Source organism: Falco biarmicus, chromosome 6 (genome assembly GCF_023638135.1).
Source record: "Falco biarmicus isolate bFalBia1 chromosome 6, bFalBia1.pri, whole genome shotgun sequence".
Classification (NCBI taxonomy): Eukaryota; Metazoa; Chordata; class Aves; order Falconiformes; family Falconidae; genus Falco; species Falco biarmicus.
Window position 1 is genome coordinate 28,365,774 of NC_079293.1, and position 16,127 is coordinate 28,381,900.

The following is a 16,127-nucleotide window of genomic DNA, read 5'->3' on the forward strand; positions in this document are numbered from 1 at the left end:
TTATTTGTAAGAAATTGCTATTCTTTTACTTGTTTGCTCCAGCTTTCTTTTTCTTAATAATTCTTATGTCTCTTACTGGTAGGCATCTATGGAGATGTGAAAAGCCACTGTTTTATTCAGCCGAGAAGAAAGCTAGAGTTCTTAAGAGAAGACGTGAGTAAACATTGCTTCTTCCCAGCAACACAGAAATCTTTTCCCATCCAACTTTTCCCATCACAGAAAATCTGCAGCCCTGACTGTGATAACATTTACGTCTTAAAATACCTGTTCTTCTCTCTTTCATCTCTGGGTACAATTAATGTAGTACTATTACAAACCCATGGCTGGAATTCTTCAGACATTTTCCTCATGCTTAACTGAAGCTGCCTTTGCCAGCCTTCCTAATGACCTACTGAACCACATCTCAGAATGGGTACTGTGTCCTCGTCTTCACTGGTTTGTCAGCTGCCTTTAATATAATCACGATCTTCATGAATTGTTGTTGGTTTTCCATAGCTTTCCTGTCCCTTTTCTCCTTTACTTCCTTGGTATGGATATCCCAGTATATCCTTCAGTTGACCTTGCATGTCCCTGTTCTCTCCCACTCCTCCTTGCAGTCTTCTACAGAAAATGAGGAAGGCTTGTCTGAACATGACTTTACTTGAATAGCTAGCTATATGTGGTCAGAATGCAGGTACATCTATTTCAGTAGCTCTAGAAGTACTTAGAAGAAATTACTGGGGTTTAGGTTGACATAAAAGCAAACAGAAAAACAACAGAAACCCACTTATCTGTGGAAATACAGGAAACCAGAATTTTATTTAACCAAATTAGATCTGAAGTGCCTCGTTCTGCATTTAATAGTATCTATTAAGTAACAGATATTTGGAGAGAGGTGTTCAGTGTGGCAGGTGATGTTTTTTTCCCTTTACGTACTCTTCCATTTTCTGGAAGTGACTGGTTCAGGCACTTCTAAACAAGTTGTATAATTTTATTTGGTTTGAATAACTCATGTTGGTTTTCTCTTTCAAGGATGCAATTGGGATTTTTTTGAATATTCTTAATCTTCAAAATTTGATAGAGGTCATCCTGCAGTCAAGTCATGTTCCATGGAAAAACATGTTTATCTTTGTTTATTTCAAGCTGATCATTTGCTCAGATGCCCATTAATTCCTGTATTTATAAGAAAAAAATAATAATTATTTTTGTTAGTCACTTTCTGGCACTCTAGGTTCCTCTTCAGGCTCTGCTTCTCTTTGAGCTAGAAGAGGACCACTCTAGATTACAGAGCTTTACCACTGGCTATTGCAAGCAGGAACATCACATAATGCCATTGTAGCTGGGCGATACTAATCTTAAACCAAATTTAAAATAGCAGAGACAGAGAGGGCCTTAGAACACTTATGTGCCAGATACAGGTTTTCAGAAACCTTCCTCAGCCTTTGTTTTTGATTGTAGATCTTAGTGTCCTCTTGAAAGATAAGCTTCCCAGTCCTTGGATTACTTCAGGATGTCTTCTCTGCTTTTTTACCAGTTTATGAATGAGTTTGCTCAGGTACAGTTCATAAAAAGAAATTGGAGTTCCAACAGCAGTGTTTTTTAAACTGCTTTTTATCCTAGGAGAACAAGTCTTAGGTGGTCATATTGTGTGTGTTCATCTATCATCACACCTTCTTTGCCTTCTTAGCCTCAGTAACTTCTGAAAGTTTGTCATTCTTTCACTAGTAGTGGGGAAAGGTGGAGTAGTTCTGTTGTTTTTTTTCCAACAAAATAGTTTTCTGCAGCAAAAATTTCACTATGAAAAGCTTAACCTTAAGTCTGGATGTGTACGAAACCAAGCTTCCTTAATTCTGATACACAGGAAACTACTTAAAAAATCTTAGCAGGTCTGAGAGATAGCATACAACCAGGTAAATACAGCAAAAGGCATCCTGGCATGTGTTTTCTATCAGCATAAAAATACAGGCAGTATCAAATGGATTGCACAGGTTTTACTTGGGGGAATGGTTTTGGAGTGCCCCAGTGTTAATGTCATTAGGTATGAAAGACATGGCATTTTGAATTATCTTTAAAAATCTTTCCCTAAAACATGTGACAGAGTTGAGCTTTAAATGGGGGAGAGAACATACAGACCTTTAAGGTTTCTCAGTATTCAACGCAGAGGTTTAAAGAAAAAAAGAAACAGAAAGAAGGGGGGGGAGGGAAGACACAAATACCCTGTTTTCTTCCTGTATTAATCACCTCTAAAAAATATTCTAATACTTAATACTTTTGCCTTGGTGTTTTTTTTTTTGTTGTTGTTTGTACAGAAATGGTTGTGAATCTACAAAATCAGTTTGGCAAGCTGTCTGGTTCAGTGCAACCTGCTGAAAAGCCAAATCCTTCAAGTTTTCAGTTAAGTTGGTCTGAAGAAAACACAGATGGGAGCTGTTTTCACGGGCATAGCCTGAAGGGAATTTTGCAAGAAAAATGTGGTGTACTTACAGCCATGAACTCTGACTATTGGCTGTGTACACTGAAACTATGTACTGAGAAGTAAGTATTCAAATTTTTGTTAAATACATTTTGGAAAGTTCTGAAAGTAAAGAGCCATATATGTATTTTTTACAAATGACAGGTATGGGGGGGTGTACACAGCTATGTATTCAGATATAGTTAAAATCATTTGTAGAAAGAGGTGTGTGGGAATGGTTCATCTTGGATTGGGAGTAGACAAATTGTAATATGAAGAGTGATCAAAGTGAGCTTTTGAGAAGAGAGGAGATGAGACAAAATTAACAACTAGAGTCACATGGCAGGAGTAGCAGCTAGATACAAATACTCAGTTTACTTCCTTCTTCACAGTATTTTGGAAAAAACTTGCGCCACAGCTCTCCAGACAATGGGAAAATGGTTCTATTTGCTTTCTTCCTGACCCCCCACAAAACATAGGAAATGAATTTTCTAAATCCTTATACTGCTTTTGTGGTGGCCTTGATCAAAATTAAAGTTAAAATTAGCAGTCAGAGTTCAAATAAGCAGGCAATTAATGCCTCCAGAACATATTTTTTACAAAAAAAATTACAAGTGAAAAGGACTTTAATACTATTTCTCTAAGCATATCGCCAATCAACAGTTGTATTTTTTGCAAGCAGAAAAGTAAAAGATGTATTTTACTAGAAAAGTAAAAGAAATATGGGAAAAGATTTTTTGCTACTAAGGAATTTTAGTGTCTTTACTGGAGAACCGTTCCCAATTGAAAAGGAATTTATTTCTTTTCCCCCAATTATGGGTATATCAAAACAGTTGTGCTATTTGTTAGTAAAATTATTTTCTTTAAAGGACCTAAGTAGCAAGGAGAATGAGAGTCCAGCTAATCCAGCCTTGTACAAAGTTATATGGATATTTAACTATTTGCCTGATTTGTTTCTAACTCTCACTCTTCCTTTGATACCTACTCCTCTTGTGTCAAATTCTGCAGAAACTGGTGAGTTTTCTAGTTGGTGGGTGCTGGCAGACAACCATGGCCAGACACAGAAAGCAAAAGCCCTGCTGAGTGAGCGTAGGGTGTTAGGCAGCAGTTAGTCCAAGGAGTAGGAAATACCTAAATTAGTGTTTCTCATAAACTCCCTAGTTTAGATGAGTAGTGGGTGGTGTAGATACAGCTTCTGGGTCACACACCAGCCTTTGGTTCTGCCATTGGTTGTATCATGAAACCCTAATCCAGAAGAGGTATGTACGGTGAGTATCAGTGAAAAAGGGGGACTTTGCAGATGGCTTGGATTTTCCTGAGTTTCTCATGTGTGCAATTGGAGCATGTTTTTCAGAAGGGAGGCTGGGTTACGTTAAAAGTGAAATGAGATTTCATTAGTGCATTGACTAACATCTTAGATATTCAGAAGTATGTAACATGAAGATTTATGGGCATGCTGAAGAGAGAATAGCCCCTACAGAGTCTTAGTGATACATTCCTGATTTTTTAAACATTAAACATTCCCCATGAAAGTAACTGGCTTTTACATGTACGCAGTCTTTTCTGTCTCTCAGTAGATTTGTTTGCTTATCCTTATTTTCTTTTTCACATTACCTTTCACATATCCACCATGACAGAAATGGGCTGGAATAATGTAAGCACAGTGTTATATTACAAGAGCTTTGGCTGTGTGGATTCATTCTTTTGTATGAATAAGAACCTTTTTTTTTTTTTTTTTTTTTTGAAGGGAGGAGAGGTAATAATCCTTTTACCACAAATTTGCGTAAATCTTATGTACACACTGAATGAGTGGATATTTTGCTGTATGTTTGTGTGAATAATCTTTCATGCAAAGTCTGTTTTTAAGCCTACATTTTCATATGTAATATATTAAAATGTTAATGGCAAACTGTCACAGCATCCATGGAACAAGATTTGAATTTAAATTCTTACCGGTTAAATTTCCCATTATATCATTTGCAATGCAAGTAGTTAATTATACATCTGACACTTGTTTAACTTTGGAAAACAACATCTACTCCCTCAGATATGAGGGTTTATCCTGTGCAAGTGTGTATGTATAATAGAACTAAAAACAAACGTACAGATTCTCTTTCTCTAAAAATAAGCGTAGCTTAACTGGGACTGCTGAAATGCTTTAATTCTAGGACTAAAGTATGATTTCAGTGTTGGCAAAGCTGAGATCAGCCAAATAGTGAAATGCTTTTACATTTTCTTTTATTTTAAAACTTTCAGTTTCAAACTGGATTCTAAATTGATTTGGTATAGAAGATTAGGCGATAGGCATTTTACGGTTGGACATGATAATCTTAAAGGTCTTTTCCAACCTAAATGATTCTGTGTATGATGAGGTATTACAATGTGTGCAAGATGTTGAGGAAAAATGGATTTCCCTTAATATTTAAATTAAATTAAATTAAATTTAAAATAGCCTGGAATTTTTTTTTTGGCTCTTCAGAGATGCTTTTAGGGTACAAAATAGCACAAAAATAGCACAAGAAGGGGCAAAAATGTGTGTGTTTAGGTGCTTTTGTGAAAAGTGTAATTCCAGCTAATCAAATAGGTGCTTTACCGTATTGATGTAATTAAGCATTTGCCTCAGAATATACATCATCAGTCCCCTGCCCTCCCAGTGGAAACTGAGATTTGACACCTAAATTGTTATAAGAGCTGTAACTGCTGAATCTCAGGGTTGACTAGAACATAGCAAGGTGTCTTATTTAACCCAAAAATTAAGATTTGATGCAGCCAACGTTTCTCAATGAAGTTTGAATTTAGCCAGCACATTGGGTTGTGGGGTCAGCTAGTTCATTCTGATGCCTGTGAAATGTCCGATTTAATTTAGTTTTTCTAGGAAGTAGCTGGCAGCTTTCAGGGAACATAAGGTAGGGCAGAGGATGGGATGTAAGACGTGAGAGACCTAGTTTTAAATTTCCAGTCTGCCAGATTTTGGGAGGCTTTAAATGAAGACTCTGCTCCCCAAAGCGTGGCTTGCATGGCACTCCAAGGCGGGTCTGTCTGTGCCTCCAGTTTGAGGTAAAATGTAAATATTTGTTGGGCCAGAGGGAGCAAGCAAATGATTCTATAGTCTAGTAATTAGCACACTTGCCCATAAATTGGGACAGACAGATTCTAGTCCTTGTTCTGGTGAATATTTAAGACTGCTGCTCTGAATCAGACAGAGGGGAAACTTTAAACTCTGCCGCTCCACATGCCAGGGCAGTACCTAGTAAGCTGGAAGATGCATAGGACTTGGGATGAATAGCACCTGAATCCCCATATCAATGTAAAAGATTTTTTTAAAAATTGAAACAGCTGGAACTTCTACTATTTTAAACTTCCCACTAATAATAAAACCAAATTTGATGCTAACCCAGAACAGGGTGTTTTTACAACCTAAGTCGCTGAACTTAATGTTTACAGAGCTCTCTCTGCAGTCTGTCCTCTGTGTCATCTTTTGTTCAGTCTGACACTTGTTACCAGCAAGTCCAGTTTGCTGTTTTCATTGTATACTTCATCAATAAAATGACCTCATCGTTTTCATTAATATCTTCACCATGAGAGCTACAAAATAATTAAGCAGAAGGCTGCTAATGGCACTCATTACTTTCTGTCGACCTGGTCATTGTTTGCCCCAGTGTTTCCTGTGTTACTCTACTGACCTGAACTTAGCTTTTCTCTTTCGTTTTTAGACAGGTAGTTTATATTTAGCACACAAAGGCAATGGACAAGAAACAGATGGGTTATAATCTCATGGCATAGTGTCAAGAAGAAGAGAAGGGACCCTGTGGAGAGTGTGGGCAAAGAACACAGAAAAGAGCCTGGATGTCTTCATTGGATAGTCTTAGGAACTTTAAAAATAGAGTAAGGTAGCCATTTTCACACTTTGCTACGCTTGCTAAAAGCTGGCAGAACAAACACTGGTTCATTTTGGTCCTGAAAGGCAAAGAATGTATTGAACTGGTTGAGTGTGATCCTGATTCATAGTGCAAGAAGCTCTACAGGCTTTTCCTTCTTACTGTGTCTGCACCACCTCTGAACATGTCTTGGTCCAATCCTCTACTTGAGGGTTTTGCAGGAGGAGATCACTTCACAGAATCGACATTGTAGGCCAGAATTGTGATTTATGTTGTTGGAAACATGTAGAATTTTCCTGTAATTACAATCGAAAATATGAATGCTAGCTAAATACTAAATACACTTGTAATTTCGGGTGCATTTTTTCCCCCTCTTTCTTTTCAGATTGTGTGGTCATCTGGCTCATTACAGAGAAGTGGACTTCCCCCAGAGTTACCATTTTGTACTAAAATTATTCTCCTTTCTTCTGAGGATACAACCCTCTTATATCCACGATGAGGTCTGTGCTATAGAACAGAAACTTTTTAATAAAAAAGTCTTTAAAAAGCCAAAATATAGTGCAGGTATAAGGAAGTAAAAAGACTAAAAATAACAGTATTAAACCCTTGTAAATTAGTTGGTTGGATCCCAAGCCACGGTATTACGTCTAAACCTACACTGATCCTTTTGCCTGCATGGAAGTTCTTTGTTAGGATAGTAGCGCTGAGCTCTACTACTGTACTTAACTTGTAGTGTCATTTTATCTGTATTTTAAGTCACCGGTCTTCAGCTGGGAAAGTTACCAAGGTAACAGTTTATCACAATTTATTTCCTCACTTTGCGTGAGCGCCAACAGGAAGCTATGAAATTTGCCATTTTTTGGTATAATTGTATATATTGTGGACAGCACATTAAGATCTAATTACACTGTGAGACTTTGCAATTAAAATATTATCTATTTTTTTACCTACTGTTGTATGGCAGCAAATATATTTTGAGAAAGTTATGTTTACTTTGTTGTGAAATAGTGTGTTAACAAGTACAAGGAGCAGTTGGTTGATGTTTTCACTGCAGTGAGTTTTTTAGTCATTGTTTCTAAACAGACTGTTCTGGAGCAACTCTGGCACTGTTTTCTAAATTTGCTAGCATCTTGTGTATCTCCCAGTCTCCTTTTTATGTCTGAGCCTCTCATTCAAGTTAACACTTTTCAGGTCCATGTTCCACTTCAGGCTTCACAGATTTTGCAGCTACTTTTATACCTGGGACTGCCCATCCTATTTCTTGTGCAACGGTGACTGCCAGGTTTTCCTGCCATTCTTCTTTTGCAAGGCTACTGTCATTTGAATTTCTTCTGACTGCTTTATAATCCAGCATCTTCAGTAGCTTGTGCCTCAGCCATTCTGCCAGTTTCTCATGTTCAATCTTATTTATGCACTGTGTTTTCAGCTATCCCAGACAACGTGTAAATGAAGTTGGGTGCTGCCACTACATTAAAGACACCATAACATATACATATGTTGAACAGAGATGTTGAGTAGATAGCCAGATGAATAATGCTGCTTTCAGTTGAATTAAATAAAATTCAGTGATTCCGACCATCAGTATGGAGTACAGAAGTTGCCAAATATATTTGATCAAAGCCAAAATCAACAGTTGTTTCTAAGCTTTATTATAAACAAGAAAAAATGGTGTCTGCAGACATAAAAGAGTAATACCTTCCTTCCTGAGCAAGGGCTTCAGTGAGGTGTAATCTGGGAAGGTAATCAGTCCAACGAGTAGACTCTGAGTGTGATGGAAGGGTTGTCTAAAAATTTGAAACAGGTGAATTAATAGGGGAGGAGAAATGCTGCTATACCTCTCTGGAGCAAAGTGATAAAGTAGTGTTTCGAGCATGGGTAGAGCAGACAGGACTATTAAAGGTAAATTGTAATAGTCAATTGGAAATACTGGCAAACCAGGAGGCTTCACTGGCTCAGCAGAGGCAGGAGGTAATTAAGCATGGTGTCCTGATCTAAGGTGATAAAGAAGACACACTTCAGGTGGGAGTTTTTACTTTTTCAGGTATTTTAAGTAGTTATGGTAGAACAGGTATTGAGAGCAATGGTCCTATAGTGTGATTGTAACATGCAAATGAGAAGGCATAGTTTTAGCCATACAGAGCTAAACTGTGCTTGATGGGGGAAGAGGAAAGAGCAGACTGAGTTGTTAAGTGTTCTATTTTTTTCGAGATTTCATAAGTAGCTATAGTTCAGTATGTCTAAATCTGAGGTATCTAGCACAACATGACAACAGACTTTGACGACGTGTCTTGAACTGATGTTTACGTTAATGGACTCGGAATACAACAATTTGAATCTCATCTTGTGTCTAGTGTTTGTGTTTTAAAATTAGCTACCATCTATTATGTTTGACCTTACCTGAGTGAATTACTAAAGTTTGTAAATATTTGGTAAAATTATTCATTCTTGTTCTGGATTAGTATTTGTATCAGTTAAAAATCTACAAAAGTGTAATACACATTGTCACTGTTTTCAACAATGCTTGCTTAAGCAACTGAAAGTGTCTTATTCTTTTTCCAACAATATCTGGTAAAGTTTTGAATTAACTATCTAAAAGACACCCTGTTAGACATAAAGGTTTCATTTAATTCAGAAGTCTTTATTTGAAAGACTTATGCACTTAATTATAGGTACACCTTTCTTTTAAAAGTACTGTACTAGTAAAATCTCAGCTTCATAAATTAAAAATACTGGGCTCATTGTTACATTGTTACAAACGTAACAAAGCTCCCTTAGATGTTAGAATAAATTAAGGATGTACTTTAATAAACTGGAGTAAAGCTTGCAGTTAATCATCAAGAGCCATGTGCCTTCTGGACACATAGGTTAAGAGTCAGATTTAAAAGTAAAGGGTGTGCCCCTAAAATACTTAATGTTAGTTCTATCCAGTTTAATCAATCAACACTTATGTTGGAGTAATGATGTTTAAGAAGCTGACGAGCCACAAAGAGTGCCTTATCTTCAGCGAAGTGTGGTTGAGAGCTCTCTTGGGACAACTACTTTGGGTCCAGTTAATACAACCCTGAGGTGGAGCCACACTGGTTGAACAGACAGCTACCGGCAGATAGCTGAAGGCTAGGGTGTCTGCTGCAATTCAGCAGTTCCAACCACCTCTTCTATCTACTTTTAAGTTACAGCTCCTTTCTGTGAGTATTTGCTGAAAATGCCCAAATAAAGCTCAGCTTTCTGATAGCTACTTTTTTGTACCTCTTCCCATGAAAATTTTAAATAAAGAGAATCAGTTTGGGGGGTTTTCTTGCTTTAAATGTTGAATGAGAGTTCTTAAGTATAAAGGCAAGTGGGTTTTTTTTTAGATTGAACTTTTAAAACAGTATATTTTGAGAAGACTTAGAATAGTTAAACAATTAAGTTAGACAATAGCAAGTCAGTTATTCTGAGACCTTGATGTGCCTTCTTAAGTGAATTTAGGCTTTCTCCTAGTTTGTGTGTTATATTTTAACACACCGGGTTTTTTTCTTAGTAACCTTGCTTTATGAATTCTCCTAATTAATGCAACCTTTCTGTTGTTTCAGTGGAGAAATATGGCAGATATCTCATTCTCTTTTGAAAGATACAGCCTTCAGCAGAATCGATGTTTTACCTTACTAGTAAACCTTACTAGTTTTTCACTACTGCAGTGTGACTGCATTGTCAGTATCAGCTTAGACTCAGTCTTTTTTTCTTTTTAATACATTTTTCTTTTTAAAGGTTTTACTGTTTTCCAGATACGAAGGAGAGATGTTTGACTTTCCCCTTAACCTCTTAACATGGAGTGTGAGGACCCTGAACCCGATTTAACCAGGCAATGAGAATCAGCAAAGCCCAATGCCTGCAAGCGATGGTAGTCTAATTTATTGGCCATAGTGTGTTGTACGGGCTTCACTGTCATTACATCTTCCTAACCCATTTTTAGCATGACCCCTGAAACGGTTGGAAGATTTGAGAAAGCTTTGTGCGATGTTGCAGGCAACAGAATGAATAACTCTCTTTCTCATAACTTGGAAATCTCAAAGCTTCCTTCCTTAAAATGACTTTTCTCTCTTTATGGACAAACAAGACTTTTGTCGATGGTCCTGAAAAATTATTTCAGGGTATTTGTGGTAAGTTGTCAAGAGGGTGCTTTTGCAGGGCTGGAAGTAAAAGAGCCAGGACCCACGGGGATTTTGGGATAAGTCTGAAAATGTTAAGTCCCTGAATAAGGTGTCTTCTCCCTAGTTCATCTGTCCTTTCCCCATATCTGGTGAAGTTTTATGCTGCTTCATAGGTGGAAAGAGTCAGGATAGTTCTGCTTAATGAATCTTGTATTTTGACCCAAAATGAGATGGGCTTCCTAGCACATATGATCATACTTACTTCCTGGCTGAGTATGTTAGTATGTAGATTGGTCAAAGCAGTATCTCTTGCTGCATTTGCTCATGCTCTAAATGCAAAATGCTTGCTTTCCAGTACCTCCTCGGGGGTTACTGGCCTTGTTGCTCCTCACATGTGAAGCTCCTTTGTTCTTGGCCAGATTAGATGAGGGACAGCATAAAGGGGATGCCAAGATGTGGAAACAGGCATACGTGAAAGAGTTTTCCTCGCTGCTGCTTGTGATGCTGAAACAGTGAACAAGAGAGTAAGGATTGGCAGAACGGGAGATGATGAATGCTTGTGTTCTCACGTGAGGGTGTAGCTGCCCTTGTACAACTGCTAATGGCAGCATTTCCAGAGCCACAATACTCCTCCCCGATCCTCAGCGTTACGCTCTGCCTCCAGCAGTTGACATCAGGTAGTTTTAAAAGGAAATACAAGCACGCTCCTCTGATAATCTCGCATGGCTGCTCTGCATCGTAGGAATATTCTGTGTCTGCTCACAGACCACCCTGTTGTTCTAGCAGTGGCTTTGCTCAGACCCTGCCGTTGCCTCATCAGAATGCCACCGAGTGTGTTTGGTGTGTATGCTGTGATCCAGTAGCTTGGTCTCGATCCTGGGCTGCTTCTGTGCTGCCTTTTCATGGCGGACGCCTGCAATGGCACTCTGACAGGGCTGCCTGAGGGGTGCGGAGCAGAGGCTGCTGCAAGAGACAAGGGTGAAGACAGCACCTCCTTACAGGCCCAGGGAAGAGCGTCCTAAAACTATGTCCAAGTGCCCTGGCTCTCAAGGTCTAGATATTGAACTGCAGAGCTAGTGAGTTCCTGATGAGCTGTCAGCTCCTCACAAGCTAGACAGGCTTCACGTCCGAAGGCAGGCTGGGTCCCGTGCTTCTCTGAGCGTGACTTCGACCATGGTCCCGCAGCTCAGTGCAGCAGGGCTCGCTGTGACCGCCGCTTGCAGTTTGCTCTGACGCTAGGGTGTGAAGCAATCCACCTGGCCCTGGATCTCATCCACACAGTAAGTTGTGCTTACGTTTGATACAAAACTGTGACAAAACATTTTTGTTTACTGAACTGAGGTCTGTGGTGTTCGTAACTCCTAAGCGGGCAGCTGGGTGGCTTCCGTGCTGTGGAGCAAAGCAGATTAGGCAGAGAACAGCACGCAGTGAAAATGCTGCACGCGCTGTTCTCTTGCTGCACTGCTATCAGCCTGTGTGGCAGGACCTGTGTACGCAGAAGTCAAACCCAGAGGAAGCGCAATATTGAGTAGAGATGATAAATGCTCAGTGAGACTGGATAACATGCTAAAGATTTTATCATCGATAAATTTCAAGGTTTCATGCTGACTTTTAATACACAGGGTGCTGCAAAACTGGTTAATTTATGTTTTATGTCCTCAGTCAGGCTGATGGAGCTACTGTCCTGCCTCTGAATAATCTGTGTGCTCTCAACAGTGCCTACGTTATCTTTAGTGCAAAATGCAGAATCAAAAGGGGAAGCTTTAAGGATTGCCTGCAATGTTGCGTATAGGGATGTGACTGATGTGAAAAGCGAACTCTTTATTTAATTTCCCCATTCTGTATTTCACTCGTTATGCTTTCATTTGTTTATTTACCCTTCCCCCCCCAGCTTTTTCCATCTTCCCATTCCAGCCCCCTTTTCCACTGTCGGTTGTCTTTCCATTTCTTCCCACTGTGCCTGCTTTCACCTCACTTCCTAGGGAGTTCATGAACCCCTGCCTGGGCTTTTTTTTTTTTTTTTTTTTTCAGCCCTTTGATGCCTTCAGGCTTGTTCTGTGGGGGTCAGTGATCAGCTTCAGGCTTTCTTTTCCAGCTCTGTCATTAGTGGACCACAGGCCTGCTGCTGGAAAGAAAAGCTCGTCTGGTGTGCTCTGTAATGGCGAGTGTAGAAGATTCACTGCTCTTCACAGCCAGCTCTGTCACCTGGCCCTTCCATCTCAGGGGTTCAGATTAAGTGCAAAGTATTTTGTTTTGACTCCCTGCTGCATTTTGTGAAATCAAAAAGTACTGTTACAAACATGATGCAACTTGTTTGTTTATTACACAGGTGTGAATGGCCAGTGCATGTAGATGATAATTATCGGGTATGAGATTTTAAAACCTTATTTGTTAGGTAAGTCATAACAGTAGCTAATCCTTGTCCAGAATAAATCCCAGGTTCTCTAGATAGCGATGTCAAAAGACAGACTGGGGAGAGGTGCAAGCATGTTGAGACAGCGCTCGGCCAGATGGTTGCAAATGGCGCGTGAGTTCGGTGGGGTTCCTTGCGTGTTTCAAGTGGAATCCATTCAAAAGGGAAAACGAATAGGAGAAGGGAAGGAGAATACTGCAGGCAGGCCTGAGGCAGAGCGAAAGGTAAAGGGAAGGGCATGAGAGGTGGGGGAGAGCAGTGACATCAGGGTGAAAGGGCTGAATGAGGGAAGAAGTGGAAGGAACGCCAGTCGGCGCATGGCAAGGGAAGCCCTGCCAGAGCGCTGCCACACGAGGCTGGCATAGCTTTATGCCTGAGCCAAAGCTCTCCTAAATCCCTTTGCGCTTCTTGCCTGATTTTATTCAGCGATGATGCAACCCAGATAGTGACATCACAGAAATACACCTACAAGTGGTGTTACAGAGTCTAGATTGTGACCGGCAGATTAGTCAGTGGTGTCACAATCCGGTGTTTATATCATTGTCTCCTGAATGTGGAAGTGATCGCTATGTCGATAACTAAGTTTTCATCAGCGGATCAGGCTGTTAAGAAAAGCCATCCCTTTTGCAGAGGCAACAGTTTTGACATATTTGGAATAAAAACATGGTAAATTCTAGTTCAGTAGAAATACCAAGCGTGGCACATTACTAAGATTTTAGCAGTTTGGGTGCAATGTAAACATGTGACTGAACTGCAGCACATACTGCATCTGGGTCACTTACAGCTACAGGGTAGTATTATATTGTTAATGAAAAGTGTGCATGTGTGCCAAAATGCAGAGATTGTGTCTGCACATCCTAGAATTCTATGAACAGAAGCAGGGAGTGTGAGGAGTGAATGACACCTGAGAAAGTTAGCAGTCCTTCCCAGTACTTCCCATTTTGAGCTGGCTTTGTAACTTGTATCAGAAACGAAGCAAGTTACACTTGCTTGGAAAAATTTAACTTTCTGACATCTTTATTGGATTACGGGGGGGGGGGGGGGGGTTGTATGAGAGAACAGATAAGAAATTTTCTTTGTGTAATCTCGAATTAGATTTAAAATGGGTTAAAAATACAGAATACCTTTATTGCATATAATGAAGGACGATTTACATCAGTTCACTTTGTAGGGCAAGATTCTACTTCGGTATTGATATTTATCTTTTGCCATCCTAGTGGCAACGTCTGCAGATCCAAACAAAACATTTTTTTTCTAGAACACTAGTTGTAATCCAGTCAGAGGATATTAAGCAACTTCGAGGATTAGACCCTTAGTGAAAGTTTGTTCCTTTTAGTTTCACGTTTCCTTCGGTTGGCTGCTTGAATTGTCCTTCTATAATTTTGCACTGGAGTATATCCTGAACAAATGGGGAAGAGATTCTGACCTAGAAGGAGAGACCTCTTATTAGCGTACATACTTTTAAATTACAGTAGCTATCTGAAGCATCTTGACATATGATAGAGAGCGTTGTTGCTATATGGGTTTGATTCAACTTGTTACTTAAACAAGCAACCTCCCACCCTTATTTCTCAAGGAGAAACTTTTAAGATTTTTTCTGATTTAAATCAATCCATGCCACTTTGGAGATACCCAGTGTATTTGTAATGTTGCTGCTGCTGTTAAACCAGAGGATTTAGGTGCGTTTCCAGCAGTAACTCGGTTGTACGCCCAGGCGCACCTCTGAGGCGCGGAAGGACGCCGGGACCCGCAGTGCTTTGGTATCGCAGTGCTGGGGCGAACTAACCCGCCCGGTGTCGGTGTCAGACTTCGCTAAAAACGCGTTGAGCAGAGGAAGAAGAAAGGAGGTCACGTAGTGCGGGAGAGGGCGAAGGGAACCGCGTTTTTAGCGCGGAAGAGATGCCAGGGTGAGTCCCTCGCCCAGGGCCGGGCCCCCTCGCCCAGGGCCGGGCCCCCGCGCCCCAGCGGGGAGCCCCCGCCTGCCGCGGCCGGGCGATGAGCACCGGGGGCTCCGGTGCCAGCGCCTGGCCCCCGTGAGCGCAATACGTGCAGGGGGGACGGGGGTAAACCGGGGGAAGAGGGGGTTTCCCTCAGGAAAGCGGCCTGTGACAGCGGGGTGCGCCGCCGGGCCCCAGGGAGGCCCCCAAGCGCGGGGGAGCACCTGCCCCGCGAGGTTTTACTCTCCCGGACTGGCGCCGTCACCCGCGCTGTAACGCGGCGGGTATCGCCCGCTGCCCGGCCCGGCCCCACGGGCCGCCCCAGCCCTGCCTCAGCCGCCGCCCCCCGGCCCCCGCCGAGCCCCGCACGGGCACGGGGCACCGCCCCTCCCCGCCCGGCCGCCCAATGGGGGCGCGGCAGCTCCGCCCCGCGGCCTGCGGCAGCCAATGGGAGGCGTCGCGCGGCGCCCGTCCACCTGCGGCTGCGGGAGCCACCTGAGCGGGCGAGAAAAGCCGACAAAACCCGTCGGTGCGGCGGGCTGCGCGCTGCTCTCTCCGCTCGCCCCCGCCTCGCCCTCCCGACCAGCCGGGCCAGTTCTGCCGCCCGCTGCCTCCGCCAGACATGACACAAGAGTACGACAAGTGAGTGACGGGGTGGGGAGCGGGTCCGGTCCGACCGGTGCTGCCGCCCCCCCGGGGGGGCTGCGGCGAGAGGGGCTCGCCGCCCGGGGCCCGATCTCCTGCGGGGCCGGGCCGGGGGGGGGAGCCGCTCTCCCCGGCCACCCGCCGCTCTCCATCTTCTCCGAGGAGTGACCGGTGGCTGCGGCGGGGCGGTGCGAAATGGCGGGGGGGAGGGCGAGCCCCCGGGGGGCGGAGGGGCCCGGCGGCGAGCGGCGAGGCAGGGCCGGCTTTGAAACCCGACACCGGCAGCGAGGCGTGGGTCAGCGCCGTCGCCGTCCGCCCCCCGCCCCGCCGCGCCGCGCCTTAAATGCGGGCGGCGGCGGCCAGCGGGCCGCGCCGTCGGGAGGAGCGGGCGCCGCCGCAGCGCCGGGCTGCCCCTCTCCGGCGGGCTGAGGGAGGCGGGCGGAGCCGCAGCGGTGGGCTGTGTCCCCCGCCCCCGCCGGAGCCCCGCGCCGCTGCCCGGCGGCCGGAGCGGCCCCCATGGATTTCTACGAGGCGCACCCTTCCGGCAAGGTGGACTTCGGCAGGTAAGGGGGCGGCCGCGGCCACCCCCGCCCCGCCGGCGGCCGAGGGGTCGGCCGGTGAGCGCGGCCGCAGCTGCCCCGCACGGCGCGGGGCCGGTGCCACGAGTTAAAGCCGCGCGCGATGTCGGTCGCT

The 16,127-nt window shown here is 43.1% G+C and overlaps 2 protein-coding genes across 3 annotated transcripts in view; both read left to right on the forward strand.

Annotated features, from left to right (window-relative positions):
• The window catches only part of TAF1B (TATA-box binding protein associated factor, RNA polymerase I subunit B), a 53,490-nt gene extending 43,876 nt beyond the window's left edge, over nucleotides 1-9,614 (forward strand). For both annotated transcript variants that reach the window (XM_056343342.1, XM_056343343.1), the window contains exons 13-15: nucleotides 83-153; nucleotides 2,289-2,514; nucleotides 6,695-9,614. In XM_056343342.1, coding sequence (XP_056199317.1) covers nucleotides 83-153; nucleotides 2,289-2,514; nucleotides 6,695-6,887 — 490 coding nt within the window. In that variant the 3' untranslated portion in view covers nucleotides 6,888-9,614. The remainder of the gene's footprint in view (nucleotides 1-82; nucleotides 154-2,288; nucleotides 2,515-6,694) is intronic.
• Nucleotides 6,706-16,127, forward strand: part of GRHL1 (grainyhead like transcription factor 1) — a 51,964-nt gene continuing 42,542 nt past the window's right edge. Inside the window, exon 1 of the mRNA XM_056343345.1 lies at nucleotides 6,706-6,809. Within this exon, the coding sequence (XP_056199320.1) occupies nucleotides 6,805-6,809 (5 nt within the window). The 5' untranslated portion in view covers nucleotides 6,706-6,804. The remainder of the gene's footprint in view (nucleotides 6,810-16,127) is intronic.